At 42.6% G+C, this 27,989-nt stretch overlaps 2 protein-coding genes across 6 annotated transcripts; one reads left to right on the forward strand and one right to left on the reverse strand.

Moving 5' to 3' along the window:
• Window positions 1-485: 485 nt before the first annotated feature.
• Window positions 486-21,088, reverse strand: LOC120048142 (transmembrane 9 superfamily member 2-like). 2 transcript variants are annotated; one of them, XM_038993872.1, is made up of 18 exons: window positions 20,782-21,088; window positions 16,806-16,873; window positions 16,620-16,713; window positions 15,239-15,366; window positions 14,838-14,967; window positions 14,437-14,564; window positions 11,708-11,819; window positions 11,488-11,567; window positions 10,775-10,880; window positions 10,573-10,620; window positions 10,018-10,150; window positions 9,716-9,835; window positions 9,437-9,494; window positions 9,088-9,247; window positions 8,708-8,859; window positions 8,439-8,550; window positions 7,978-8,149; window positions 488-1,501 (listed from the first exon to the last, which is right to left on the reverse strand). In XM_038993872.1, exons 1-18 carry the CDS (start codon window positions 20,914-20,916, stop codon window positions 1,434-1,436), a joined length of 2,004 nt encoding a protein of 667 aa, XP_038849800.1. In that variant the 5' UTR covers window positions 20,917-21,088; the 3' UTR covers window positions 488-1,433. The 2 variants fall into 2 exon arrangements, with proteins under 2 accessions (XP_038849801.1, XP_038849800.1); XM_038993873.1 differs by lacking the exon at window positions 10,573-10,620 and having other exon boundaries at window positions 486-1,501; window positions 20,782-21,087.
• LOC120048144 (RNA-binding motif protein, X chromosome-like) lies at window positions 20,446-26,819 on the forward strand. 4 transcript variants are annotated; one of them, XM_038993876.1, is made up of 9 exons: window positions 20,446-20,463; window positions 23,939-24,064; window positions 24,366-24,472; window positions 24,570-24,723; window positions 24,881-25,021; window positions 25,120-25,234; window positions 25,360-25,491; window positions 25,576-25,661; window positions 26,208-26,819. In XM_038993876.1, the coding sequence occupies exons 2-9, from the start codon at window positions 23,956-23,958 to the stop codon at window positions 26,519-26,521; spliced, it is 1,158 nt and encodes a 385-aa protein (XP_038849804.1). In that variant the 5' UTR covers window positions 20,446-20,463; window positions 23,939-23,955; the 3' UTR covers window positions 26,522-26,819. The 4 variants fall into 4 exon arrangements, with proteins under 4 accessions (XP_038849804.1, XP_038849802.1, XP_038849806.1 ...); XM_038993874.1 differs by lacking the exon at window positions 20,446-20,463 and adding an exon at window positions 23,212-23,300; XM_038993878.1 differs by lacking the exon at window positions 20,446-20,463 and adding an exon at window positions 23,212-23,300 and having other exon boundaries at window positions 24,908-25,021.
• The last annotated feature ends 1,170 nt before the right edge of the window (window positions 26,820-27,989 follow it).

A 27,989-nucleotide genomic window follows, 5' to 3' on the forward strand; every position in this document is an offset into this window, starting at 1 on the left:
GGAGAGATAGTTGACAATAGACACTATTGTAAAAAGTACTGTGTGATATGTTTCCTGTTGAATATGTCATAGTGAAACTAAAGTAAATAACATGTTTTATATGCAGTCCTAGAGATGTGAGGATTTCTATTGTGCTTTTTTTATTGTTCATAATTTTCAACATGGTCCGAGGATGTGTTCATTTATAAAAATTAATAAAATGTGAGTTAACAACGCTGAACAGAACTCCTTCAATGCAATGTCAGTAAGAGTGATGCTTTTCCTTTAAAGAGGCAATCCGGCATTTGAAAAACAAAAAGGCAACCCAGTCACTTGTTTTGGTAAAGTGTTATATTCTTCAAGAATCAATGCCTGTATATCATTAATTTAAGTCAAGAAAATTGTATGTACCAATCCCGGGTTGCCTCTTTAAAAAGGTGTGGAAATGTTCAAATGACGTCACCAAGTTCCATCTGAGAGTATACAGGAAGTGAAAATGCAGTAGCTCTTTCCAATGAATCAAATGTATTTATTATTTGTAAAAACATTATCACCTTAGGCGATGAATCCACTGCTAAAAAGAAAAAAAACGCAGTAGTTTTATACATATTAGTTACAGTAAGTTACCTAATAAGAAATACTGTAATAAATTTGCGTCAACCACCAACTTGCTTTCTCCTGTGCCATGTGAGATATTACAAACCCCAAAAATGTATATATATATATAATGTCGATGAGTCATAAGCGTGGGCTTACATTTCCACTGTTATAGCAAATTAATCTACCACGTGCTTCATAACCACGGTTGCTATTTATTCTTATTTTCATAAACCAAAATATAGCCATAAAAATAAGAGAACAAATAGATTCTATCATGGCAAGGTCATTTATACAGTAAACTATAATACAGGCCATTAATGGTTAGGATTCTATAGCCCCCATCTTCACCTGTCCAAACAGATATAAAACATTTTTAAAAGGACAGTTCCATATTAGGTCACATTTTTTAAGTATCAACATTTATATATTCTCATTACAGCAGAGTTGGTGAAAAACAAAACACGTAAATAGACGTTTGGGGTTCTGAGAATATAAAAGCAAAATAAAGTACGTATTTGATTTACATTAGAAACGGAAAATAAAAGCATTTCGGCTCATCCTTCACCACCCACCCCTACGTAGTCGCCCGTTCAATTAGATATTTGGAACTAACCTGGAGGATCACGGTGCAAGTCAAATCAAGCATCACTTAATCTTAAGCAGACGGTAAAAGCAAAAACAATGACAGCAACATATTAAGTTTCCGAGCTTAAACAAAGGAAGGCCCTCTTCAGGTCTTTTCTGAGATATGTGATGATTTCAAGTCAGAGTGTATTCAAAGGGCTTCCTTTCCTCATAACGGTCCACTGTAAAAGCACTGCACTGGGAGAGCAGGGACTCCGGGCCTCCTTCCTTTAGTCCACCTTGACCACACTGTAGATTTTATTTACAAACCAGAAGCAGGCAAAGAAGCCAATGGTACCTGAGAAGAAAGGACAGGGATGAATTTCTAGAGGGGAAAATTGTCTTTAGACACACATTACTGCTGTATACAAATTACACGCAACATAATACATACATTGCACATTACCCATGTCAGACGCATTGTACACGTCTCGTACAGACACTCATACATACTACATATTTGCACACTGCCCTCGCAAGAAAGGGTCACGTTAGGACACTGAAAACATTGAATTTGTAATCTTGCAAGAACCCACATCAGCCTATTGAAACGCCTGGGTAAGGCAGAGAGGTAAGGTGCGTGTGGCTTTTGAACGGGATGCGGTTTCATCTACACAGGGATGATTTTAGCAGTGAGACGCAGGCCCCGTGGAGCGCGGGGAGGAGGGGACCAGAAACGAATGAATAAAAACACAAAACTAATGAACGAGCTCAGGGCGTGGCACTTCAGGAGCATACACTCCCAAAATAACCCTGGCGTCACATCTTATAGCCGCCCGGCTCGCTATCCCACTCAGCGCCACCAAATTCTCCTCCTTTAAAAGGCTGATCAATTCCGATTGAAAGAGGTGGCTGGAAAAAAAGAAGATGAAGCCACAAGTCTGCCAAGGCAGTAGGCACCAACCAGCATTCCGTTTGGCAGAAAGAAATCAAGAGATAGCTCAGTTTGTTTGAGCTCCTCTCTGGAGAGAAGCCAGTAGATAAAATGTTAATTGGGCAAAATCCCAGGAGATGAAGAATTCGTCAAACTCAAAGCCTGTATCTGACGGCTCAATGGGGGCCGTACAAGAAACTCCCGGCTTTAGTTTTGATCAAAGTTTAGAGGAAGTGAAAAGGAAAGAAATAAGAAACGTCTTTTCTTAAAAAGGCAATTAGAAATAGGGCAGATTAGGATTATTCCGATGAAGATCCTGAGCGGCCGGGAGAATGAAGATCTTTTTATTGGATTTATTTTGGGTAGCGATGATCTTCTGCCAGCCCTTTCCAATACTGATTATCCCAGTCTTAAGATAGGGTCTGACACTGCTCCAGCAATACAGGCTACTTATTTGGCCTTAAAATGCCAAGTTTCTATGAGGATGTCATCATAAAACCACAGGCCAACTATGGGAAAAAACGAATGGCTTCAGTCGTAGTTTTGTATCGACTTTCCTTACATGGTGTCCTATGTCACATATGTGTGTGGGTGTGTAAGACAAGGCCAGAAGGCGCCAAAGAGCGCTGTTACCATGTCAACCCTTTGTCCATTTCTAACTGTTCCACACCACAGTAAGGACAGAGGGAGGCAGCTCTGTTCATCACAGCATTGTTGTGTGTGGATACGAAGTAAACGCCCACATTGCTCTCCTCATGGTACACAGCTATATATTTTGAGTGCCAGCGTGGGGAAGTTGCCATAACAGCCGTAGTCAGGGATGCTGGTGCATCTAATAGAATCCATGGCAACTGGTAAATTGGGCGCTGCCCCACATCGATTTTCTAGGAGACGAAAGTCGCCATCTGTAAAACGAATACCTTTAGGAGGGTTAACCACAGATCAAGTACTACAAGCAGCAATGCCTAATACGTCTGTTACTTGTTTGCTGATGACCTAAAAAAAGAGATGTGCTCCGCTTTAACAGTGCTGATAATAGCTAAAGTCCAGTCAAATGTCTCACTGAGGAGACCAGGGGAGGGCCTGTTGATCTTGGCTAACATGTATTGAATCAGGTCTGATGAACACTATATGTGCATATACTGTGCGTTCGTAAAGTATTCAGACCCCTTTAATTTTTCCACATTTTGTTACAGCCTTATTCTTAAATTGATTAAATTGTGGAGGGGGTGGGGGGGAGAAACAATCTACACAAAATACCCCATAATAACAAAGCAAAAACAGGGTTTTTAGAAAATGTTACAAATCTATAAAAAAAATATGGGAATATCACATTACATAAGTTGGATGGGCAGTGTAGCTGCACAGAAATTTTCAGGTCTCTCCAGAGATGTTAGATCGGGTTCAAGTCCGGGCAACTCAAGGACATTCAGAGACATTCCAGATGGACAACCATCTCTGCAGCACTCCACCAAATCAGGCCTTTATGGTAGAGTGGCCAGACGGAAGCCACTCCTCGATAAAAGGCACATGACAGCCTGCTTGGAGTTTGCCAAAAAGGCACCTAAAGGACTCTCAGACCACGAGAAACAAGATTATCTGGTCTGATGAAACCAAGATTGGACTCTATGGCCTGAATGCCAAGCGTCACATCTGGAGGAAACCTGGTACCATCCCTACGGTGAAGCATGGTGGTGGCAGCATCATGCTGTGGGGATGTTTTTCAGCGGCATGGACTGGGAGACTAGTCAGGATCAAGGGAAAGATGACCGGTTTAAAGTACAGAGAGATCGTTGATGAAAACCTGCTTCAGAGAGCTCAGGACCTCAGACTGGGGCGAAGGTTCACATTCCAACAACCCTAAGCACACAGCCAAGACAATGCAGGAGTGGCTTCGGGACAAGTCACTGAATGTCCTTGAGTGTCCCAGCCAGAGCCCGGACTTGAACCTGATCTAACATCTCTGGAGAGACCTGAAATTGGCTGTGCAGCGACGCTCCCCATCCAACCTGACAGAGCTTGAGAGGATCTGCAGAGAAGAATGGGAGAAACTCCACAAATACAGATGTGCCAAGCTTGTAGCGTCATACCCAAGACGACGAGGCTGTAATCACTGCCTAAGGTGCTTCAACAGAGTACTGAGTAAAGGGTCTGAATACCTACGTAAATTGGATTTGTTTTTTTATTTTTAATACATTTACAAACATTTCTAAAAAACTGTTTTTACTTTGTCATTATGGGGTAGTGTGTGTAGATTGATGAGGGGGAAAAAGTCAAGGGAACTGAATACTTTCCGAATGCACTGTATAATGCGTGAGCAGGAACATGGAGAGGTGGCCAGAGAGCAAGGCTGAGTGCTGTTACGCCAACACTCCTCTGACCAGTCCCCCCCCCCCCCCCCCATACAGTTGAGTGAGAGGGGTTTACTGTGTAGAACAGTCAGTCTGGCCTTTCTAGACCTGACAAGAGGGCAGCCTTGTCATGTCACCTCCTCTCAGCATATGAATGAGCTGCTCAGTGCCAGACTTGGCACAGGAACCAGGAAGAGGCAAAGTCACTAAATATAACCGATTCATAACACTGGTCTGTTTCTCTGCAGTATAAATTACCACATTTATACTACAAGCTAACTGCACACTATTCCTTTAACTTTATGATCAAGCATAAAAATTGCCTTTATATAGTCTGTTTCAAGGATCCACTCCAGCATCAACAAAGACATCTTTAAGACATTGCTGTAAAATCGGAGACATCTGCAGTAAAAGTCTAAAAAGTTTACATTTAGCACAGTGTAGCTGTACCATGGCCTCATTTCTATTACAGCATATTGGATGACTGTCATTCATATTCCATTCACCCAGTTCAATGTAACATTGATAGATTTAGGCTACTACATGATACTCAATTTCCCTATACCCATCATGAGGTTGCTACAACCTAGCCTATGAAAAGTTTACAATGTAGGTGCACAGGTCGATAGAAAAAATGTTTAGTGATCAAGGTTACAGTGACACAATACCGCCTTGCACACTATTGCCTGCATCTAGCTGATCTAGGGTGTAATCATTAGCCCAACAGTTGCAAACAAGCGTTTCTATTGCACAAATTCAGGTATGTTTATCCCCTTTTCATTCAGTTTGCTTCCATTTAATAAATGTTTAACAGAATTGACGGAATTAATACACCCCTGATCACAGTTCACTTTCATAGCAGCCACATACAAACAGCATGATCCCTTTGATCGTTGTATAATTCCTTCTCGCATCTACGCGCTCTCCTCCTGTCACATTTCCCCATCATTTGTGGACTTCAGTGCACAAATGAAATTGTATTGGTCACATACACATATTTAGCAGATGTTATTGCGGGTGTAGCGAAATGCTTGTGTTCCTAGCTCCAACAGTGCAGTAGTATTTAACAGTTCACAACAATACACACATCTAGAAGTAAAAGAATGGAATTAAGAAATATATAAATTGATACATACTAAAGTGGCCAGTGATTCCAAGTCTACGTATATAGGGCAGGAGCCTCTGAGGTGCAGGGTTAAGTAAACCGGGTGAAAGCCGGCTAGTGATGGCTATTTAACAGTCTGAAGGTCTTGAGATAGAGGCTGAAAAACAGCTTCTCGGTCCCAGCTTTGATGCACCTGTACTGACCTCGCCTTCTGGATGATAGCGGGGTGAACAGGCCGTGACTAAGGTGATTGATGTCCGTGATGATATTTTTGGCCTTCCTGTGACACTGGGTGCTGTAGGTGTCCTGGAGAGCAGGTAGTTTGCCCCCGGTGATGCTTTGGGCAGACCTCACCACCCTCTGGAGAGCCCTGCGGTTGCGGGCGGTGCAGTTGCCGTACCAGGCGGTGATACAGCCCGACAGGATGCTCTCAATTGTGCATCTGTAAAAGTCGGTGAGGGTTTTAGTGGATAGGGGGGTGCTCCCTCTGCTGTTTTCTGAAGTCCACAATCAGCTCCTTTGTTCTGTTGACTTTGAGCGAGAGGTTATTTTCCTGACACCACTCTCCCAGGGCCCTCACCTCCTCCCTGTAGGCTGTCTCGTCATTATTGGCAATCAGGCCTACTACTGTTGAGTTGTCTGCAAGCTTGATGATTAAGTTGGATGCTTGCGTGGCCACGCTGTCATGGGTGAAAAGGGAGTACAGGAGGGGGCTGAGCATGCACCCTTGTGGGGCCCCTGTGTTGAGGATCAGTGAAGTGGCGGTGTTGTTTCCTACCTTCACCACTTGGGGATGGCCCGTCAGAAAGTCCAGGACCCAGTTGCACAGGGCGAGGTTCAGACCCTGGACCCTGAGCTTAAAGGGTACTATGGTGTTGAACGCTGAGCTATAGTCAATGAACAGCATTCTTACATAGGTATTCCTCTCGTCCAGATGGGATAGGGCGGAATACAGTGCGATGGCATCGTCTGTGGATCTATTGGGGCCGGTAAGCAAATTGAAGTGGGTCTAGGGTGTCCGGTAAGGTAGAGTTGATATGAGCCTTGACTAGTCTCTCAAAGCACTTCATGATGACAGAAGTGAATGTTACATTTAGTTCCGTTACCTATGCTTTCTTGGGCACAGGAACAATGGTGGACACAACACATCAGCTGCCTGACCAGGCAAAAAAAAAAAAAACTTCCAAGCCAAACCTTCATATCATAACTGTTAGCCTCTACACACAGCCTACATCGTTTTCCCCATATTAGCCAATGTCATAGTCAACATAACTACTAGAGCAGTTACACCAAGGGGCCCCAGTGGCAATAAATTAATAAAACCAAAAGCTTACCTTGACTTGGAAGAGTTCCAGTGTTTGATAGCAATAGCCAGCTAGCTAACATAGATAGCATCCCTATTTGAGTAGGCTAAACTAGCTGCATTCATTAGCTAAGTAACTGGAAGAAAAAATACAAATATAGCTAGCCCCTCCATTTAAGAAATTAATTTGTTAAACTGTCAACTAAATCACCACATGCTAGCTGTAGCTTATGCTTTCAGTACTAGATTCATTCTCTGTTCCTTTGATTGGGTGGACAACATGTCAGCTCATGCTGAAAGTTTAGTATAGTTCTCTAAAAAGGATCACTTTAATGTCTCACTATTTAAAATGTTTCTGAAATTCACTGAGGATGTTCCCTCCTCCTCCCTCTGAGGCTCCTCCACTGAGCTGAACTGCCAGTAAAACCAGAGGTGTGACACCTGTCACAAGGGGGGGGGGGGGGGGGGGTTGAACCAACAAAAGTGTCGCAACACTAGTGCATTCCTAGGTTTATGCCGTCACTGGAACAGGATACGAGTTCCTGCATCCTAAGTAAATGTGTACAGGAATGGGCCGAGCTGTCCCTTCTGACATTAACCTACTGGGATTCTTCAGAAACGAACCAATTCCCATTCCCCATGCAGAAACGTAAGATCAATAAAGCTCATATTCAGTTTAGAGTAATTAACACGTTCAGCATATTTATACATTTGACCCTTTCTGTTATACACATGTTTTACGTGTTCTGTTTGTGACGCCTCTAGATGCAGGTTGATGGTCACTAAACTTGGAGCTGGTTGTTGGATGGACTGTTCTCATCCGTTGATAGTGAATGATGCCAGACTGGAGGTACCGGGACAGAGAACACGCCGATTACTATCGAATTCTGTGAACACACAGATAGCTACTACAGAGGACCCGTCACTGTCATTCATAAAACTGCAAGCAGCAGCACACTTGACACCAAAGTACTTGGCGTTGAAGGATGGGCAAGTTAATGCCTCTTAACCATAGTCCGTGAACAAACAATAGGACGGGTCTTTGCAAATTACACAAGGTAAATGTTTCATTGAGGTGACGCCAACCTGTTTTAGTATCCCAATCAAAACCTGGCTTGCGCAGTGTTCCCAGTTCACTCACCTGTGAAGAGGAAGAATATGAGCACCATAATAGAGGTATAGCCAAAGTAGAGGATGGTGCTGGCGGCTCCTACGATCTGCAGCTTGGAGAAGAAGTAGTGGACGGCGTAGACGAACAGGTAGACCGCCGTGAAGCCGCTGGTCAGGAAGGCGCGCCACCACCAGTGATAGTCCTACAGGAAACAGGACGTAGGTTTGGCTACAGACAGTGACAGTCTGACTGTAAACAGTCGAATACATCATCATTACGTAAGTAGTAAGCCAGCAGTCGAAATTAAGTCATTGTGATGTCATTTCCACCCATTTCGCCCACTGGGAAGTCCCAGGAAACTCTACCCTGGAAAATGTTTGTAATGTTATTTCGTAGTACACCACAGTCCACATTTCAGTAACTTAACACCTAAACGTTTCAGTAGACCATTACTCTGAGAGAAAGACCCGTGAACAGTAGTTTCCTCTCACCTCTGCACACAAGTGGAAGTAGCACAGCAGGATGGTGGCCTCAGAGCAGGTGATGAGGAGGATGATGAAGACCAGGAAGAGGAAACCAAACATGTAGTACATCTGGTGAGACCTGGAACAGAAGATTACATTTATTTTTAACTTTATTACATCAATCAGTCAAACAAGACTCCCAGCTAAGCAGGTGAGTTGCTTCAACCAGAAAGACACAGACAGATGGTCGTACAGATGACAGACACACAATTGTATTACTGTTTTTCCCCCCCTACCAGATGCTGTTGAGGATGAAGAAGAGCTGGATGAAGATGCAGCCGAAGGGCAGGATGCCCCCCATGACGATGCCGGGGACAGGCTTGGTGAAGAAGGACTGTTCTGGGATCTGTCTGGGGATCTGGTTGGTTCTCACTGGCTGCTCAATGGCCTGTAAAATGGAGCAAGACAGAGGTGTGATAACTCACCAAGACATGGAAAGTTGTACGAAATACAAAAAAAACAAGGGCTGGGTATTAACATGGACAAATTATCATGGTCCGTAGTAATAATCCATCTTAAAGTAGGACTGCTGATCTAGGATCCGTTTTGTAATTGAGATTACATGGACAGAGAGGGGGGGGGGGGGGGGGGGGGGGGGGTCTGATTTTGGACTCACAGGTTTCTTGAAGCCGAAGTAGGCGCCGACGAAGGTGAGGGGCACGGAGATGCCAAACCACAGAGCTAAGATAGCGACTAGCGTGCCGAAGGGGATGGCAGCCGACGATCCCTCCACCCACAGGATCAAGTTCATCAGGAAGAAGTCTGCAAATACAATCCTGGGGGGAAGCGAGAGAAAGAAAGGAGAGACGTGAAGCTTCTGTACACTCCCGGGTAAGGAGGAGAGTGTGTCAAATGAATGCAGCTTTGGATGCTACAGTATGAGGCCGTCATTGTAAATAAGAATTTGTTCTTAACTGACTTGTCTAGTTACATTACATTTTTACAAATGAGAACAGCCGACCTACCCTGGACACAACAGTGCTGTCAACAGGACATTGGTCTTCCATTTCTCACCACCGAAAGCTGAGGACACAGGAAAAAAAGGGTGCAAGTTATAAGCAGGGCATACAGAATAGAGAGACTGTTCAGACAGAACAGAAATACATATCTAACTGAATGGTTGGATGGAATGTCATGGTCCTGAACTGACAATGATCTGGCTTTGCATTTATATCGTACCTTTCTAAAACTCAAATTTGTCCATTCACGTGTGGTACGCTGATGTGTGTGTAAACGAGGCTTACTCTTGTAGAGGCGTGACGACACGTATCCTGCAGGGGTCCCGAGCAGAACCCACAGCACCACAGAACAGGTCATCAGAGCCCCTCGGTTAGCTGGAGACAGGAACCCCAAGCAGGCCAGGACTAGAGGAGACAAGCCTACATCACTACACAGAATACTCATACTACAGTTATACAAACACTATTACTCAAGTAAAATAAGAGACGGTAATAACTATTACACGAAAGAAAAACTATTCTGAAGACGCTGTAATGCATTGCGAGTTTACATTGCTTATTAAAGTATCTGAGGAAGAGTTACTTACAGAGGGTGATGAAGGTCATGATGAAGATCTGGGTTCCCTGGCCGAGGAACACAGAAAGCAGCATGCCCTTCCTTGGAGGCCGGAACACATCCCCGTGCACCTGCTTCCACCCAGACTCCTCCTGGGCATCCTCCTATTGGGTTAGAGTGAATCACAACCAATCAAAACCAAGAGAACGGTCAAAGTTATGCACATATAAATTGCTTCGTTACGGATCAGCCAAATCACCAAGAGTGAGTCATTAGCCTATCTTCCAGCTTGTCTAACACATGCCAGTGCAGCAAAAAACACATCAAGACACATGACGTTACCACATTAGCCAATGGCTGTAAAATATGGTGTAGACATGAACTCTCAGCTTAGCCGAAAAGCAGACAAACATTGATGGAATCTTTTTTTGTTTTTTTACTCAAATGACTTGGCGGCTGTAAAATGATGGCCTGCACTACACCACATTTTAAAAAGGTTGAAGTTTTATGACGCCTCAAGAGACAGCTCCCAGAAATCACAACACCAATCCCCAGTTTGTGCTCAAATGGCTTTCGATAAGCTTACATAGGATATGGATTTTCCTTGTGGTGATGGAACCTTTATCAAGTCTCCCTGTGAATGTGAAATGTTACAAGGGTTTCATTCTTGTGGGTCGGTAAGAAACAGAACACACATTAACTTTTGGCAGACAAATCCTCTGCTATGTCCGACTCACCCATTCACTCTTGATGGATTCATTTGTGTACAATTGAATAATCTGGTTTACCTGGTCCACCTGGTTATACCTGGCGATGTCCTTGTGCAGAGTCCTCAGCATTATCATAGCCACCATGCCAGACAGGAAGAGCACGATGACCAGAGAGTTCATAATGCTGGAAAGAACACAAGTCATACACCATTAACATGACTAACAGCAGCAGATGAGCACCATATTCTAATCTACTGTATAACAGCACTGGAATGGGAATATTTAACATGACTAAAGTTCCTATCACATTTAGAGCGATCAACACAATGTTTAGCATATTTGGAGTTTCTGTTAGACACGAGTTCCAGTGTTCTGTTTGTGACATTTAAGATGTGGGTTGATGGTCACTAAACTTGATGCTGTATGTTATGGATTAAACTGATATCTATTGATAGTGATTGACATCAGACTGGAGGTACAAGGACAGAGGACTTACTGATTATTATTGTATTTTGTGAAACACTGATATATTAGCAGCAAACAAAGTCACTACCTTTTGTTTTGACTTCCTACAAGCTTCTCGGGCTGGTGTTTACAGAACATGTGTCTGCCTATTAGGATATAAGGGCTTTCTCAGGGAAGTCCTGTTAGACATTTTCTCTACTGTAAGATTTGGCCGGGGTAGGCCGTCATTGTAAATAAAAATGTGTTCTTAACTGACTTGCCTAATTAAAAATAATAATAATAATAAAAAGTCTCTTATGAGGGCTGTCTTGAGAGACCTAACAGACCTGAACCACTGGATGTTGGTGTGAGGCATTGAGACCAAAATGTAATCCCATCTGGAGGCCCACTTGATGTCATTGTTTTCCTGTGAATGAAGAAAGTATTATTCATAAAAGAGAACACTTCAATGAACTATGCTGAGGACCACACAAATTCAAAAATGGTGTACTTACATGTGCAAAACAAATCATTTTTGTGGTTAATCGTTCTATTGGTCTAACATACCTCGAAGGTGACAGAGTAGGTGTATGTGATCTTCAAGTCACTGTCAAACTCTACAGGAACCTCCATAGGAAGGCCTTCACATGTCGGTTTTTCACCATCAGCATTTTTGATACTGTCAATCAAACAAATATAAAAATCCACTTAGATCTGGGCAAGCGGAAGAATTAAGTACTGCCACTTATATTTGAATTAAATTCAGAGCATGTCGGTGTGTGTTTGAGGCCGTAGGTTGGAATTCTCCTGAAGAATCTGATATTCTCGTCAGTTTGCCCTACTTTGACACTAGAAAAATCACGAGCCAAATCACCAGAGCGCGCGGGTGTTCCCAAAGCATATCCTTAATCCCACATGCGGAAAAAAATAGCGCATCTCAGTGTGGATGGAGCGTAGTTCATAAACCACGAATCATCTTATCAGCTCAGTGACAGGTACATTTGCTGTAGCATAGCCTTTATATGCTCCAGTAATAGGGCTAATATATCTGAATGATAAATGTATATTAATCTCCATCGGTCACTGGGTATTATGGCTAGTTCTACAGCCGGTAGTTCCGGGGGTCACCTATTTTTTTTTTATTATGTAGACTAAATAATATATAGTTTAAAATTGCAGCTGCAGCGTTTTAAAAACGGCCTATCATTCGAATATCCTCGCTTGAAAAAAAAAATTGTGCGCACATGGTCACAGTCTATCAATTCCATGAAAAAAGATAATCCTGTTCAAGGTTGATATTTAAATGGCCTAGATGTCTTACCTTTGTGGGCACCAGTCCATTTTCTTGAAATACCCATTTGAATCGATTGATCAAGAGGTTATAACAAGTGGTTATAGCCTACTGTTATAACCTGGCATACTTGACAGATTGGTGCCATATCCAAGTTTTTATACTGCATATTTTACTTTAAATAATTTGAATAGGCTTACAACATCTGTAAAATGTTTTCCTTAGGCCTATATAAGTGTTCTGTTGTTCTGAGATATGCAACATTGCAGTTGCTTTTATGACAAGTATGCCTAGCCAGGGCTCGAAATTAAGGGCATTACAATTATTAGTCGTTTTTTTAAATTTATTTTTTTATTTTTATTTTTTTTATTTTATCCCCTTTTCTCCCCAATTTTCGTGGTATCCAATCGCTAGTAATTACTATCTTGTCTCATCGCTACAACTCCCGTACGGGCTCGGGAGAGACGAAGGTCGAAAGCCATGCGTCCTCCGAAGCACAACCCAACCTAGCCGCACTGCTTCTTTAACACAGCGCGCCTCCAACCCGGAAGCCAGCCGCACCAATGTGTCGGAGGAAACACCGTGCACCTGGCCCCCTTGGTTAGCGCGCACTGCGCCCGGCCCGCCACAGGAGTCGCTGGAGCGCGATGAGACAAGGATATCCCTACCGGCCAAACCCACCCTAACCCGGACGACGCTAGCCCAATTGTGCGTCGCCCCACGGACCTCCCGGTCGCGGCCGGCTGCGACAGAGCCTGGGCGCGAACCCAGAGACTCTGGTGGCGCAGTTAGCACTGCGATGCAGTGCCCTAGACCACTGCGCCACCCGGGAGGCCCATTATTCATTTTTTTATGTCAAAAACAGACTCTAGGACAATTCTGGGATGATAGATCCAAAGTTCATACAACTCCTGCAAATCCCAAAAGTAAAAAAAAACGATACAAGACAAAACATTGTGCTTGTTAAAATGTTGATACATTATTATTTCTTCCCAATAAAGGCTAAGCGCAGCAATGCACACATGGCAATACGCGCAAATGTTCCATAATGCAAGTAGGCCTAGCGGAAACCACCATTCTAATGCGCACTGCACATGATAGCGGTTTCCTTTTTAGAGGCAAATATTTGCTTGTGAATTTGCGGCTCAGTTGACAGCCGCATTCATCTATTTAAGTACGGTTACTATACTTAGCCTATTAAAAGCCATGTCCTACGCAAATCAAGGAACCATCATTGTTGTGTGTTCTCTCCCAGCTTCATGGTTTGAAAGAGGCACACAATTCCAGTCCATACTACAGGCCTACAGTATGCATAGCCGAATCATGGATACCATATATTTAAGAGTCCAGCCCCCCGGCTCTGACCCTTTTTTTTCTCTTCACACTGGCGGGACCACCATACGGACTGGTATACATTTCTAATTGGGCCGCGGGGTGGGGGCATTCCAATGATTTGGGTCCGGCACTGTTGTAACCTAATGCGTTGTGTTTATAACCAGCTACAACACAAAACCCTTCAAAAAGTATTATAAAAGGAGGGTGCTTTCAGTGCTTCATATGAAACTCTGCTTGTGTATACGGACGATTGCTAAAACTGTTCATTCAATCAAACATATTCATAAATATGGTTTAATGGATTGTATAATTAGGTTTGGACATTTTGAAATCACGCCATAACAATAGAACTGCCAATTAATTTACCTAATGATGCATGGTGAATTTATACCTGCCAGATACAGCAGTGGGGGGGGGGGGGGGGGGGGGAGAGGGAAAAAAAGTAGGTGTTTCGGCCTCCTCTTGTGAAATGTGGAAATGACACTGATCAACAATCAAATCAAACAAACGTGTGGCAAACAGTTTTAAAATGAATATAGGACAGTGCATATTCATAAACACCTAAGGAAGCGTCGGAGACAATAAGTTCAAGAGCTGCTATTGAAAAATGAATACATATGCTTACACACACACCTGATTTCCTCTGTCTGGGTCTTTCTGAAGTTCTTACCTCTTGGGCTCCAGTGTGGCAGCCACCAGCCGAGCTCCTCTCCACCCCTCCCCCTCCCCATTGTGGTAGGTGATTTTGATGGCCACATGGTTGAAGACGTAAAACGTATTCTTCTTGTTGAACTCCGACTGAAAGTGATAAAGATGCCAGTCAATTACCGCCAGATTCCATAGTGCATACTTATACTAAACACAACCACGTACAAAACAGGTTATCATTAGAGCTATTCAAAAAACAGCATGTCTCAGTCAAGGTCTAAACGTATGATGGTGTTATTATATTACTATAACACAACACAGCCTGGCTTGAACTACAATTGCCATAGCTTCAAATATCTGGCGTTATCAGATTGATATTGGGCAACCATCCTGTATGTGAGACAACGTAACAGTATGGCTCACATTGATGACACAGGCATCTTTAGCCCGGCCATCGGCAGTGACGAGGCAGCCAATGGGGAATCCAGGATTGCAGTATTTCTGGCTGTCTTCCACATCATAGCACCAGGTGACTGGCATGTTGTCAACAATCCTGAACACACACACATTTTGTTAAATCCAATTAAAATACTCTAAATACACTGGGGGGGGGGGGATCACTTGCAGGGTTTTTAGTTTAAACAAATCTGTCTCCTGTTCATCCATCTGTCTAACCAAAGGCTGTGCAAAAACACAGTGTTAACCAGTTGTATAGGATTAGTGTCATGCTAAGAGGCTCTACTATGCTTGGGGGGGTAAGTGGAACGGTTTCTGTAAAATTATGTACAATTATCTCAACCTATTCATGAGAAAGATTAGCTCACCAATGGTGCTGGTAGTTCAACTGCATTCCTCTCTTGAGGAAGTCCAGCATGTTCTTATCCTCAGGTTTGCCCTTCACATAGGCTTTGGTGCACAATTCCTGGCATTTCACATCTTTTTTGAATGAGAACTGAGGGAAAATGGAGGAGAGAGAAAAAAAAAAACTTTATAAGAACTACTGGGTATAACAGGAAGAACAGGGCAGACAAGATAGCGTGAATAACCGGTCTTTCCAGGAGTGATTTAGCAACACAAAACAATGCAATCCAATACCTGAAAGCTGAGCCCAGAGGACCTTTAGGGTAATTAAAGCCCAGTGGTAGATCAGACTATGAATGAAACCTGCAAGGAAGAGTCGCTGTTTGCAGATGGACTGCATTATTAGGGGATCTGAAAAACCACAAATCAATGATGGGAAATATCATTATACTCTTAGGTAAATTGTTTATTTTTAGTGCACTATCAGTAGAAATGTTACAAATAGGGAGGTTCAAGGTCCTCCTATGACATCGCTGTCAAAGTATTATACCATTTTGCCATTTCCTTTTGCAATACATCCTTCGTATTGTAGAAGGAAATAGCAAAATTGTATAATACTGGGAAAGATGGGTTAATCTGTGGACATCGGCACAATGGAGATAAGATTAGAATGAAATGGTTGATTGGCTGCCTGTGGGTGGTATTACAGCAATTGCAGAAAGAGGAAATTAGGAATATATGTGTAGCCTAATTAATTAACTACACGTAACATACATGTGAGCGAAAATAGCTCCAAGTAGCAGTATTGCTGTAAGTATTATTTTAACCACATTTTCTCCCCATTGCTGCAACTCCCCTACGGACTCGGGAGAGGCGAAGGTCGAGAGCCATGCGTCCTCCGAAACACAACCCTGCCAAGTCGCACTGCTTCTTGACACACTGCTCGATTAACCCGGAAGCCAGCCGCACCAATGTGACAGAGGAAACGCCGTCCAGCTGGCGACAGAAATCAGCTTGCAGACACCCGGCCCTCCATGAGGAGTTGCCAGAGCGCGATGGGAAATGAAATCCCGGCCGGCTAAACCCTCCCCTAACCCGGACGACGCTGGGGCAATTGTGCACCACCTCATGCGTCTCCCAGTCACGGCCGGCTGTGACTGGGAGATCGAACCCAGGTCTGTAGTAGTCGGGATCAAACCCAGGTCTGTAGTGACGCCTCAAGCACAGCGATGCAGTGTTTTAGACCGCTGCGTCACTCGGGAGGTGCTGTTAGTTGACTTCAATCAAGCAGGGATTAGAACTTATTCAAACAATTAATAGAACCCAAAATATTACTGCAATATTTAAAGGTGATCTACTACCCCCCCCCCCCCCCCCCCAAGGAAGATATATGATGAGTTCCACCTTGTATGGTGATGTCTCAATTCTCTCGCCAAATAGCACCTGGCCCAGGTTCTCAGACGGTCTCCTCTCGTTATCATCTTTGCAGAAGTCAAAGCTGTGAAAAAAAGAGATAACAATGAATGCGCAATGATCCAACAAAAATAAGGTAAAGTAAAGACGTATGTGCCAGTCAGAGCAACTACTTACACATCATATTCATAGGGCAGAACTGATTCTACTGAGTCCAAGCGATTCACAAATAGCTGGATGAGAGTCTGTAAGGAAGGAGAGAGGGTCTGTATATAGGCATGCAACAGTACAATGACAAGGGAAGACATGGATAATTATTGGGTTGTCAGTATTGGTATTGTTTCTAGCCATTTCAATCTGTATCATTACACACACACAGGGGCCTAACATTTCTACTTAAATAAATTACAATATGTTTTCCAAACATTATTCTAGCTACAAACTCTGCTAGTTAGCTATAGAGTAACTTACTTACAACCAGGCACGGATTACCAATCTGAACAGACTTGTTCGTCAACCTTATGAAAAGATAAGCATTGCATGACTCATGTTTTTCTAGCTAGCTAGCCAGCCACTGAGCAGCCAGCCGTGGGGCATAAGCTGCTAGCTAACGAGTTAATGATCTTGGCAAACTAAAAATCAAGTCTAGTTCTCTAACTAGTGAACAATAATTGGGACATAGTCAAATATCATATAGCCCACTTCAAATAATGAAATCAAAGTATATTGGTCGTGTACACAGATGTTATTGCAGGTGAAGTGAAACGCTTGTGTTTAGTTCCAACGGGGCAGTAATACCGAGCAATAAAAACACACAATTCATAAAAACAACAAAATGTCAGACCGAGCAACGTCAGGGACCGGAATATATATACAGTGGGGAGAACAAGTATTTGATAACCTGCAAAATCGGCAGTGTTTCCTACTTACAAAGCATATAGAGGTCTGTATTTTTTTTTTTCATAGTTACACTTCAACTGTGAGAGACGGAATCTAAAACAAAAATCCAGAAAATCACATTGTATGATTTTTAAGTAATTAATTTGCATTTATTTGCATGACAAAAGTATTTGATCACCTACCAACCAGTAAGAAATTCAGATCTCACAGACCTGTTTGTTTTTCTTTAAGAAGCCCTCCTGTTCTCCACTCATTACCTGTATTAACTGCACCCGTTTGAACTCGTTACCTGTATAAAAAGACACCTGTCCACACACTCAATCAAACAGACTCCAACCTCTCCACAATGGCCAAGACCAGAGAGCTGTGTAAGGACATCAGGGATAAAATTGTAGACCTGCACAAGGCTGGGATGGGCTACAGGACAATAGGCAAGCATCTTGGTGAGAAGGCAACAACTGTTGGCGCAATTATTAGAAAATGGAAGAAGTTCAAGATGACGGTCAATCACCCTCAGTCTGGGGCTCCATGCAAGATCTCACCTCGTGGGGCATCAATGATCATGAGGAAGGTGAGGGATCAGCCCAGAACTACACGGCAGGACCTGGTCAATGACCTGAAGAGAGCTGGGACCACAGTCTCAAAGAAAACCATTAGTAACACACTACGCCGTCATGGATTAAAATCCTGCAGCGCATGCAAGGTCCCCCTGCTCAAGCCAGCGCATGTCCATGCCCGTCTGAAGTTTGCCAATGACCATCTGGATGATCCAGAGGAGGAATGGGAGAAGGTCATGTTGTCTGATGAGACAAAAATAGAGCTTTTTGATCTAAACTCCACTCGCTGTGTTTGGAGGAAGAAGAAGGATGAGTACAACCCAAAGAACACCATCCCAACCGTGAAGCATGGAGGTGGAAACATCATTCTTTGGGGATGCTTTTCTGCAAAGGGGACAGGACGACTGCACCGTATTGAGGGGAGGATGGATGGGGCCATGTATCGCGAGATCTTGGCCAACAACCTCCTTCCCTCAGTAAGAGCATTGAAGATGGGTCGTGGCTGGGTCTTCCAGTATGACAACGGCCCGAAACACACAGCCAGGGCAACTAAGGAGTGGCTCCGTAAGAAGCATCTCAAGGTCCTGGAGTGGCCTAGCCAGTCTCCAGACCTGAACCCAATAGAAAATCTTTGGAGGGAGCTGAAAGTCCGTATTGCCCAGCGACAGCCCCGAAACCTGAAGGATCTGGAGAAGGTCTGTATGGAGGAGTGGGCCAAAATCCCTGCCGCAGTGTGTGCAAACCTGGTCAAGAACTACAGGAAACGTATGATCTCTGTAATTGCAAACAAAGGTTTCTGTACCAAATATTAAGTTCTGCTTTTCTGATGTATCAAATACTTATGTCATGCAAATTAATTACTTAAAAATCATACAATGTGATTTTCTGGATTTTTGTTTTAGATTCCGTCTCTCACAGTTGAAGTGTACCTATGATAACAATTACAGACCTCTACATGCTTTGTAAGTAGGAAAACCTGCAAAAATCGGCAGTGTATCAAATACTTGTTCTCCCGACTATCTATCTATATCTATATATATCTATCTATATATATCTATCTATATATATATCTATCTATCTATATCTATATATATATCTATCTATATCTATATCTATATCTATATCTCTATATATCTCTATATATATCTATATATATCTATCTATATCTATATATATATCTATCTATATCTATATATATATCTATCTATATCTATATATATATCTATCTATATCTATATATATATCTATCTATATCTATATCTATATATGTGTGTGTGTGTATATATATATACACATACATACACAGTACATACTGTGGTGTGTAAAGATATATGAATAGAAAAGGCATGTACAGCAGTAGTTATATAGGATGAGCCATGACTAGAATACAGTATATACATATAAAGTGATTAAACCGGCATGTAAAAACTATTAAAGTGACCAGTGTTATTACTATGTACATAGGGCAGCAGGGTAGAGTACCGGGTGTTAGCCTGGCTATAAAAGTGACTGAAGTTCAGGGCAGGCTACTGGGCCGAGGCCGGCTAGTGGTGACTGTCTGATGGCCTGGAGATTGAAGCTGTTTCTCAGTCTCTCTATCCCAGCTTTGATGCAACTGTACTGTCTCCTAGATGGTAGCGGGATGAACAGGCCGTGGCTCGGGTGGCTGAGGTCCTTGATGATCTTCTTGACCTTCCTGTGACACTGGGTGCTGTAGATGTCCTAAAGGGCAGGCAGTGTGCCCCCGGTGATGTGTGACCGCACCACCCTCTGGAGAGCCCTGTAGTTGTGGGCGGTGCAATTGCCATGCCAGGCGGTGATACAGTCCAACAGGATGCCCTCAATGGTGCATCTGTAGAAGTTCATGAGGGTCTTAAGGGCCAAGCCATATTTCTTCAGCCTTCTGAGGTTGAAGAGGAGCTGTTGCACCTTCACCACGCTGTCTGTGTGAAGGGAACATTTCAGGTTGTAAGTGATGTGCACGCTGAGGAACTTGAGGCGTTTGACCCTCTCCATGGGGGCGTGCTCTCTTTGTGGATGGGGGCGTGCTCTCTTTGCTGTCTACTGTAGTCCACTATCAGCACCTTCATTTGGTTGATGTTTAGGGAGAGGTTATTTTCCTGGCACCACTCTAGTGGTGGCAATCAGGCCTAGCACTGTGTCATAAGCAAACTTGATGATCGAGTTGGCGACTTGCGTGGCCACGCAGTCATGGGTGCACAGGGAGTACGGAAGGGGGGTGAGCACGTACCCCCACTTGTTACGTTAACGTTTTGATAGTTTAGCTTATGACCGGTAATAATAATAGCTGAGAACGCCACATCTGTGTGGCGATGCGTTTTGGCCGAGTGTACCTCCGACTAACTTACATCGAAACGGTAAACATGTCAATTATTTAATGCATACCTTGTTGTACCTAACTATGTTTGTCCTGTGCAAATGCGTTATTTTTTGGGCTGCTGCAATCCGTAGTATTTCCAACTCATCACCACTTAACTCCATTGTATCGTGGAGTTGAATTCTCAGCTAACGTTAGTTACAATAATAACTTACTCCTGGTGTCACTTGACTAGTTAGCAACTAACTAACCACCTAGCTAGCCAGTATGAAGGAGATAAAGTACAAATGGAACATTTATAAACTTCAATCTGAAAACATTAATATTTCAAAGAAAACCACCATCCGTGTTAATTTACCTGACAATCATCACCTCCTTTATCGTCTTCACAAAAGCTCACTGGGGCTAAACCCGGAAGGTAGAATCCTGAACAAGTACTGAAGACAACTAACGTGAACACAAGTACAAAATCCATGTCTATCCGCGTCTTCATTGTCCCGGTTTTGTTGCAAACTTAAATTCACCTGATGTGTAGTTTCGTTTTTAATTCTGCAAGGAGAAGTGACGTTAGCTAGCCAACTTGTCAGCCACTACGAAGACGGCCAGTTGAGTTTAGATAGCTAGCTAGTTAGCGTCCAACACGTCGTTTGTGTGATTGTCGTGAGGAAGAGGGAGGGGCGATACGTTTGATTGGTCGTTTTTCAGACTCTTCTTCTTTGGTTTTATTGGCGAACTACACGCAAAACGTGTATTATCGTCTCCAACTGGACGGCGGTGAAGAAAAAAATCACTAGAAAAGTTAATTCCACTACAGGGTGGGTGGGACCTGAGAGGGTGGGACCGCACGATTCATTAATCCATGTAGCGCCTCAGATGTTACATCTTCTAATCATAGAAATACCTCAGCTGCAGAAACAATGATGTCAATCTTTCTTGACATATTTTACATTTTGCGCTGTGCTGTTTACCATCATTGCTGTAAAAGCAACACAGTCCACTTTCTTCACATGTAGCATGCCTGGATCCTGCTGATGACACTCAGGCCTCAGTGCATGTTCTTCCAGACTCTTGTCTTCTCTGTTATTTTATACATCATTGGTCTTCTCGATAACATCATGTAATTTGAAATTTAGCAAACTACCTAAATTCTTCTTCTTCCATGCTTTCAATGTTCTATATTTGTATATCTTATTTAGAAAGTATGCTGAATATCCCATTAAATTGGGAAAACATGACATGCACATAAAAAAACAGCAGGCCGTGGTTGTTTCTGGACCCTTACTATCTGGGGTCCTTGGGACGGCACTACCACATTGAAGTTGACATTTAAAATTGTTATCGTTAGGAAAAGGGCTAGGAGGTTATCGAAAATGCTATCCTAACCTGCTACGAAAATCACTTCTGGTCTGAACTGTATCGAAGTGGCGTGAAGTTAAGGCAATTCCACAAATTATAGATGGATGTCAATTCTTAGATAAAATGCAATAGCAATTTCTTAAGAACTACTCTTACTTCTGAGTGTTTCTCTTCAACTTTGAAACGGAAATATATATGACAAGATTTCACTAGGATTTATATAGTCATAATAACAACCAGATACCTTTCTTTTCGTTTATCACCTAAAGCTAAATAAATTCTGTTCATCTCAAAACAATGAATGACATTTACCCATGTAATGATTTCTTAAGACACATATTTAACCTTGACCACTGTCTTTTTTGTAACTCTGCTATTCTACATTGTCGTCATTCAGCAGACACTCTTATCCAGAGTGACTTGCAGTAGTGAGCGCATACATGTCATACTTATTTCTTCTTCTCTGTAGTAGACCCCCTTGGGACTTAAACCCACAATTCTGGCATTGCAAGCGACATGCACTACCAACTGAGCCACACGAAAAACATCAGAACATGTTTTCTTCACATGTCAACTCACTAAAACCTGTTGGGATGCATTTCAATATGGTTTACATATAATAATCTTATTAAACCCACTTTAATTTATAACAATGCCAGATTTGGTTTCCTAATGTAGGATAGAAATGTTGCATTTATTTACAATAATTGTATTATTATGGAAACATATTTCAAACACAAATGTTGTTTCTTAAAATCTACCCCTCATTTTGTAGTATTTTTGAATGAGGTTACATTGTACATGAAGTCTTTGAATTTAGTTAATTCTAAACAAGCCCTATGTTTTTATAATAACTTTTGTACTCCGATGCTACTCCACGGCAAGCGGTACCAGAGTGCCAAGTCGAGGTCCAAAAGACTTCTTAACAGCTCTAACCCCAAGCCATAAGACTCCTGAGCAGCTAATCAAAGGGCTACCCAGACCCCTCTTTTACGCTGCTGCTACTCTCTGTTTATAATCCACGCATAGTCACTTTAACTCTACCTACATGTACATAATTACCTCACTTACCTCAACTAACCGGTGCCCCCGCACATTGACTCTATAGCGGTTTTTCTTAAACGTATTAAAGCATTGTTGGTAAGGGCTTAAGTAAGCATTTCACTGTAAGGTCTGTAAGGTCATCTGTTCTATTCGGCGCATGTGACAAATACAAATTAATTTGATCCCTGGTTAGAAAACGTTGTCTTTGTTTTGTTTACTTCTTTGTTTAATTTTATGTTATATTATTTATTCGTGATTTTTCTAGTTGCTCGGTCTGTTAATTAGCGCAAGTGTTTTTTTGTATGTAAAAGGTGGCAATTTGATTGTAAAAATGTTTGAATAAATTTAACAAATAAATAAATAAAAAGGTTGGCAACTACTTCCGGATGCGTGATACCACGTGATCAGTATACGTTTACCTTCGTCGTTTCGTATTTTCCTGGAGGAGGCTTCGAGCGTGTCGTGAAATTTTAAAAGGTAGGTGTTAGACACTGCTCACATTTGTGCACAATGGCTTGTCTGTTTTGCAGATATTAAACAGCCAACACACTTTAATGTTTTATAAAAATCCGTTGAACGATACATTTATGCACGCACGTTTGTTTTATCGACCAACAGCTTGCCAACCAGTCGCCATTTTGAGCTTTGTTGAATGAATCCACAGTTTCGTCTTTTTTTATTTTATTGTTAATTTACTAATAATGCACTTGAACTGACAATGCCCCCACGTGGTTATTTTATTGTAAACTAACTAGCTAGTTTGTAACGTAGCTTCCAAACAAGTAAGCCATCTTAACTGGAAGGAGTAGCCACAAATGTTTGGAAATGCTAGTTAGCTTGTCATTCATTCCCCCTTTGACGCCATTTTGTGCTGTTAAAACGTACCATTCTAGTGTACAATGCCGTTGTTGGTAAACGTGGCATACTTCCAACAGTTAGCCACCGCGTATATTTGAATTTAATATTATGCTAGCCAAGATGGCTACCTGCATGTTTCGAAACCGAGGTCAGGACAAGTTGTTTTCTCAAATATGCCCTAGTCCAAACATGCTCATTTGTTTCACAAACGTTGATCTGGTGTCTCCATGGAATAATGACTGTTCTCTTATTAATAGCTTAAACCGACCCAAATATGGCAGAGGCTGACCGACCAGGGAAGCTCTTCATCGGTGGCCTGGACACTGAAACCAACGAGAAGGCCCTTGAGAAGTATTTCAGCAAATATGGCAGAATAGTAGAAGGTAAAAATAAATGCGTTGGTTAACTAAATCATTCTAAATGGATTGCCCATGCATGGCTAATACATATGTATGAGGACAGATTCAGTAGTACCAAGTTGAAATGTCTTGATTCCTTTAGTGGATAAACTGTTATGATTAAGTAAAGTGTGAAAAAGTAAGTTAATAACCAAATGGTTTTGATGAGCAATAGGTTCGGAAAAACGCACAATACCTCTAAAAAGTAATGAGTATCAGTTCAGATTAATATTTTGTAACCTAGTACAGTTCCTGTGAGCACTAAGTAGATATTTTTCCTTTCCAGTTCTGTTGATGAAAGACCGTGAAACGAACAAATCAAGAGGTTTTGCTTTTGTGACCTTTGAGAGTCCGGCAGATGCAAAGGATGCTGCGCGTGAAATGAATGGGAAGGTAAACAGTTGTGCACTGTCTTTTTCTTCAAACGACCCCAACTTATGTAGATTGTATACATTTGTAATATTAACGTTATAATCTATTTACTCCTCAGTCACTTGATGGTAAGCCAATTAAGGTTGAACAAGCAACAAAACCTCAGTTTGAGTCAGCAGGAAGACGCGGCCCACCCCCCATGCGTGGCCGCGGTCCCCCTAGAGGTCCTAGAGGATCTAGAGGAGCACCAATGAGGGGTCCACCATCCAGAGGTACCTTTACAGAAGTACTCACAGGGGTTGTGGTGTTGGGCATTTATGCAAAGTCTTATTGTAAAACCATCTAAATAAGTATGTAGGCTATGAAACTGGATTTGTTTTGTGAGTTCTGAGCTTGCCATTAATATTTGCATTTCTTGTCTGCCGAAAGACTACTATGATAACGTAGGGATTGTAGAACCCTTTTTCAAAGGGATTTCGTCCAGAGGCCCCCCACCACTGAAAAGGGGACCTCCGATTCGTAATGGAGGCCCCCCACCCAAGAGACATGCTCCTTCTCCGATGGGCAGACGTAAGTGTGAGGACCTCTCGACTTTATCACTGAGGACTGACTAAGCATGTAGTGCCACAAAGACTTATGATGTTTACATGGGATCTTGTTTTCTTTAGCTTCCATGTCTAGGGACAGGGACCCCTATGGCCCACCCCCTCCCCGCAGAGACTCAATGTCCAGAAGGGATGATTACCCATCACCAAGAGATGAGTATTACAGCACAAAGGACAGGTGGGTGTTCCCGTGCAACAAATCTCTCACTACCCATTTGTGGTTGGTTACACATTCTGAATGAAACTTCTTTAGAAATGTCACATTGCTTGTTTACACATGTGACATGTTTTCCCATTTGGCAGCTATTCTAGCCGGGAATATGTGAGTTCCAGGGATACAAGGGACTACGCACCAACACCACGGGACTATCCGCCAAGGGATTATCCCCAATCCAGTTCCCGCGATGAATATGGGTCAATGTCAAGGGGCTACAGGTATGGTTGACTTGTGAATCTAAAGATTGTGTAGGTTTCCGTTGGCATCAATGTGAAGTAATGTTACACCATTTCTTTCACCAGTGATGGTTATGGTGGAGGCCGGGAACCCAAAAGCTATATGGAGCGCCCTAGTGCAGCCTCTTATCGAGAGCCCTACGATGGTTACGGTAAGATTGACCACTTAAGTGTAATGGCATCAAGTTGCTCTAGTCTCGCAACCTGCTCAATGTGGCCCTGGGATTTGGTGACCGTATATGCACCACGAGTCGGTGGAAACGCCCAACAAAGCTTCTTGACCAATCGTTGTTCGTTCGACAGTGTCACAAAGGAATCATGCACATAAGTCTGTTTTTGGGGGTTAAAACGACCCTCACAAAACCATCAAGACCTCACTGAAAAACACGTGTGACCAATGTGCGACTCGAACAACTGGAATTCTAAAAGGAAAAAAAACAGCTACTCAACAAAACATGGCATGCCGAAAGGGGTTTCATTGCGTATTTTATGTTCTGCCAAGCTTGGATAAATAATCTGCCAAAGCACCTAAATGTTCAGTGTACCTTTTTGTTCAGATCCGTAGCGTATTGGAGATTTAAACGTGTAGTTGCTATTGATTGTCATTAAGAAATACTCACGGAAAAGATTGGCTCATAACAATTCAGCAAAGTGTGTGAAGTGCAACTTGCCAATTACCTGACCCATTGACCCTGCAGGTAACTCACGCAGCGCCCCACCCTCAAGGGGCCCCCAACCATCCTACAATGGCAGTGGCGGAAGCAGTCGCTATGACGACTATGGAAGCAGTTCCCGGGATGGCTATGGCAGTCGTGAAAGTTACCCCAGCAGTCGGAGTGAACCATACCCTCCTAGCCGTGGTGAGCGAATGGGCAAGCAGGAGCGGGGGCCAGCACCTCCAATCGAGAGAGGCTACCCCCGTGAAGCGTACAGTGGCTCAAGTCGCGGGGCGCCCCGTGGTGGCCGCGGCGGCAGCAGAGTCGATAGAGGAATTGCCCGCAGCAGATACTGAGATAAATATGACATCAGAGCGATCGTTACACAACGCCTGCTCATTCACTACTTGTATAGTGAGGGGGGAAAAAACTAGGATGTCAAATTCCGTGGACAAGCTTAGGTTTTTAGCTGTTTATCCTCAGCCTGTCAATTTCTTTTTGTTTTAAGTGTTAAAATTACTTGTTTTATATTTCCCCGGCCCATGTGATACCATTGCCAAGTGATGAGTGTTTAGTTTTTGTACATTTAGTGCTGTTATGTCCTGCTATAGTCTTGGATATGGCTTTCATACACTAATAAAGTTTTTAACCAAAGACCTTTCGCAACGCTAATGGATGTTCAGAAACTGACATGAATGTACACCCATATCTCAGCGCACATCTACAAGTTCTGTCCACTAGAGATCAGTTGAGATGCAGTTAACTGTGAAGCTTGTAGATAATACTTAACAGTCCTGTACTTTCAGTCAACCAACCGGTTGTCTGAGGACAAAGCAAATGTCACTTTCCAAACTCTTCATCGGTGTAGTTTTCTCTGGATATGGATCCTTCGCCATAGAGCCAAACAATGGTGGCTTGCTACGACCTAACCAAAGAAAGACCCCAACAACCAAACGCAAGAGTCTTTTCAACACGACTGATAGTGTCAACAGCTGGTAAGCAAAGCAAACCTTTTTGTTTCTCGTCTGAAATTAATTTCATACCCGTAAATTGGTCTTCTCAAATAGTTGGTGTGCGAGCCACTGGGTGCACCAGGAAGTGAAATGAAACAATGGCGTTCAATTTAAATTGTCATATTTCGTCAACCAAATTGATATCAGCAACTTAAGGAGTTATATTTCGCTTGATAAATGATGACTTTGCCACTAAACCTAGGTTAAGGGTCAACAGGTAACTTGTCAACAATGTGCAGAATCACGAGGAGATCACCTTTGCCGGAGACCTTTTTATTTATTTATTTTTTTACTTAAAAGTATGGTAAATTAGTTTATTTTACTAGGTGCAATATTCATAAGGTATCTTTGTTTTTGTGTACCATGGATTTAATTTTCTATTTTTAGTAAGTGGTGTAGTCAAAGCTCATCTTGTCACAAGCATGCCGACTCTCACAAATGGAGACAACTCGGAAGACCAGCCATGTCCTAACAACAAAACTGGAAAGTGAATGGGAGCGAGAAAATCAAATCGGACCATTGACTTATTTTCAAGGGAAACTGGCGGGTTGGGTTATCAACTTTCTGTAATACAAAATCAAAGAAATGGCAGGACATTAATTTATATTGTCTTGTTTCAGGATGAGCTCTAAAAGAGCAGTCTTCTGGAACTATTGCTGATTCAAGCATTCCTGTTGGTTGATGTTGGACCATTGCACAGAGAACCGAACAGGTATGTCCAGCACCAATTCAGGGATCAAAAGAACAGTGTTTTAATAACTCTTAAACACATTTGAAGAACACCTGTGGACGGCTACATGCCCCATGTTAA

The sequence above is a fragment of the Salvelinus namaycush genome, chromosome 5 (assembly GCF_016432855.1).
Source record: "Salvelinus namaycush isolate Seneca chromosome 5, SaNama_1.0, whole genome shotgun sequence".
Lineage (NCBI taxonomy): Eukaryota > Metazoa > Chordata > Actinopteri > Salmoniformes > Salmonidae > Salvelinus > Salvelinus namaycush.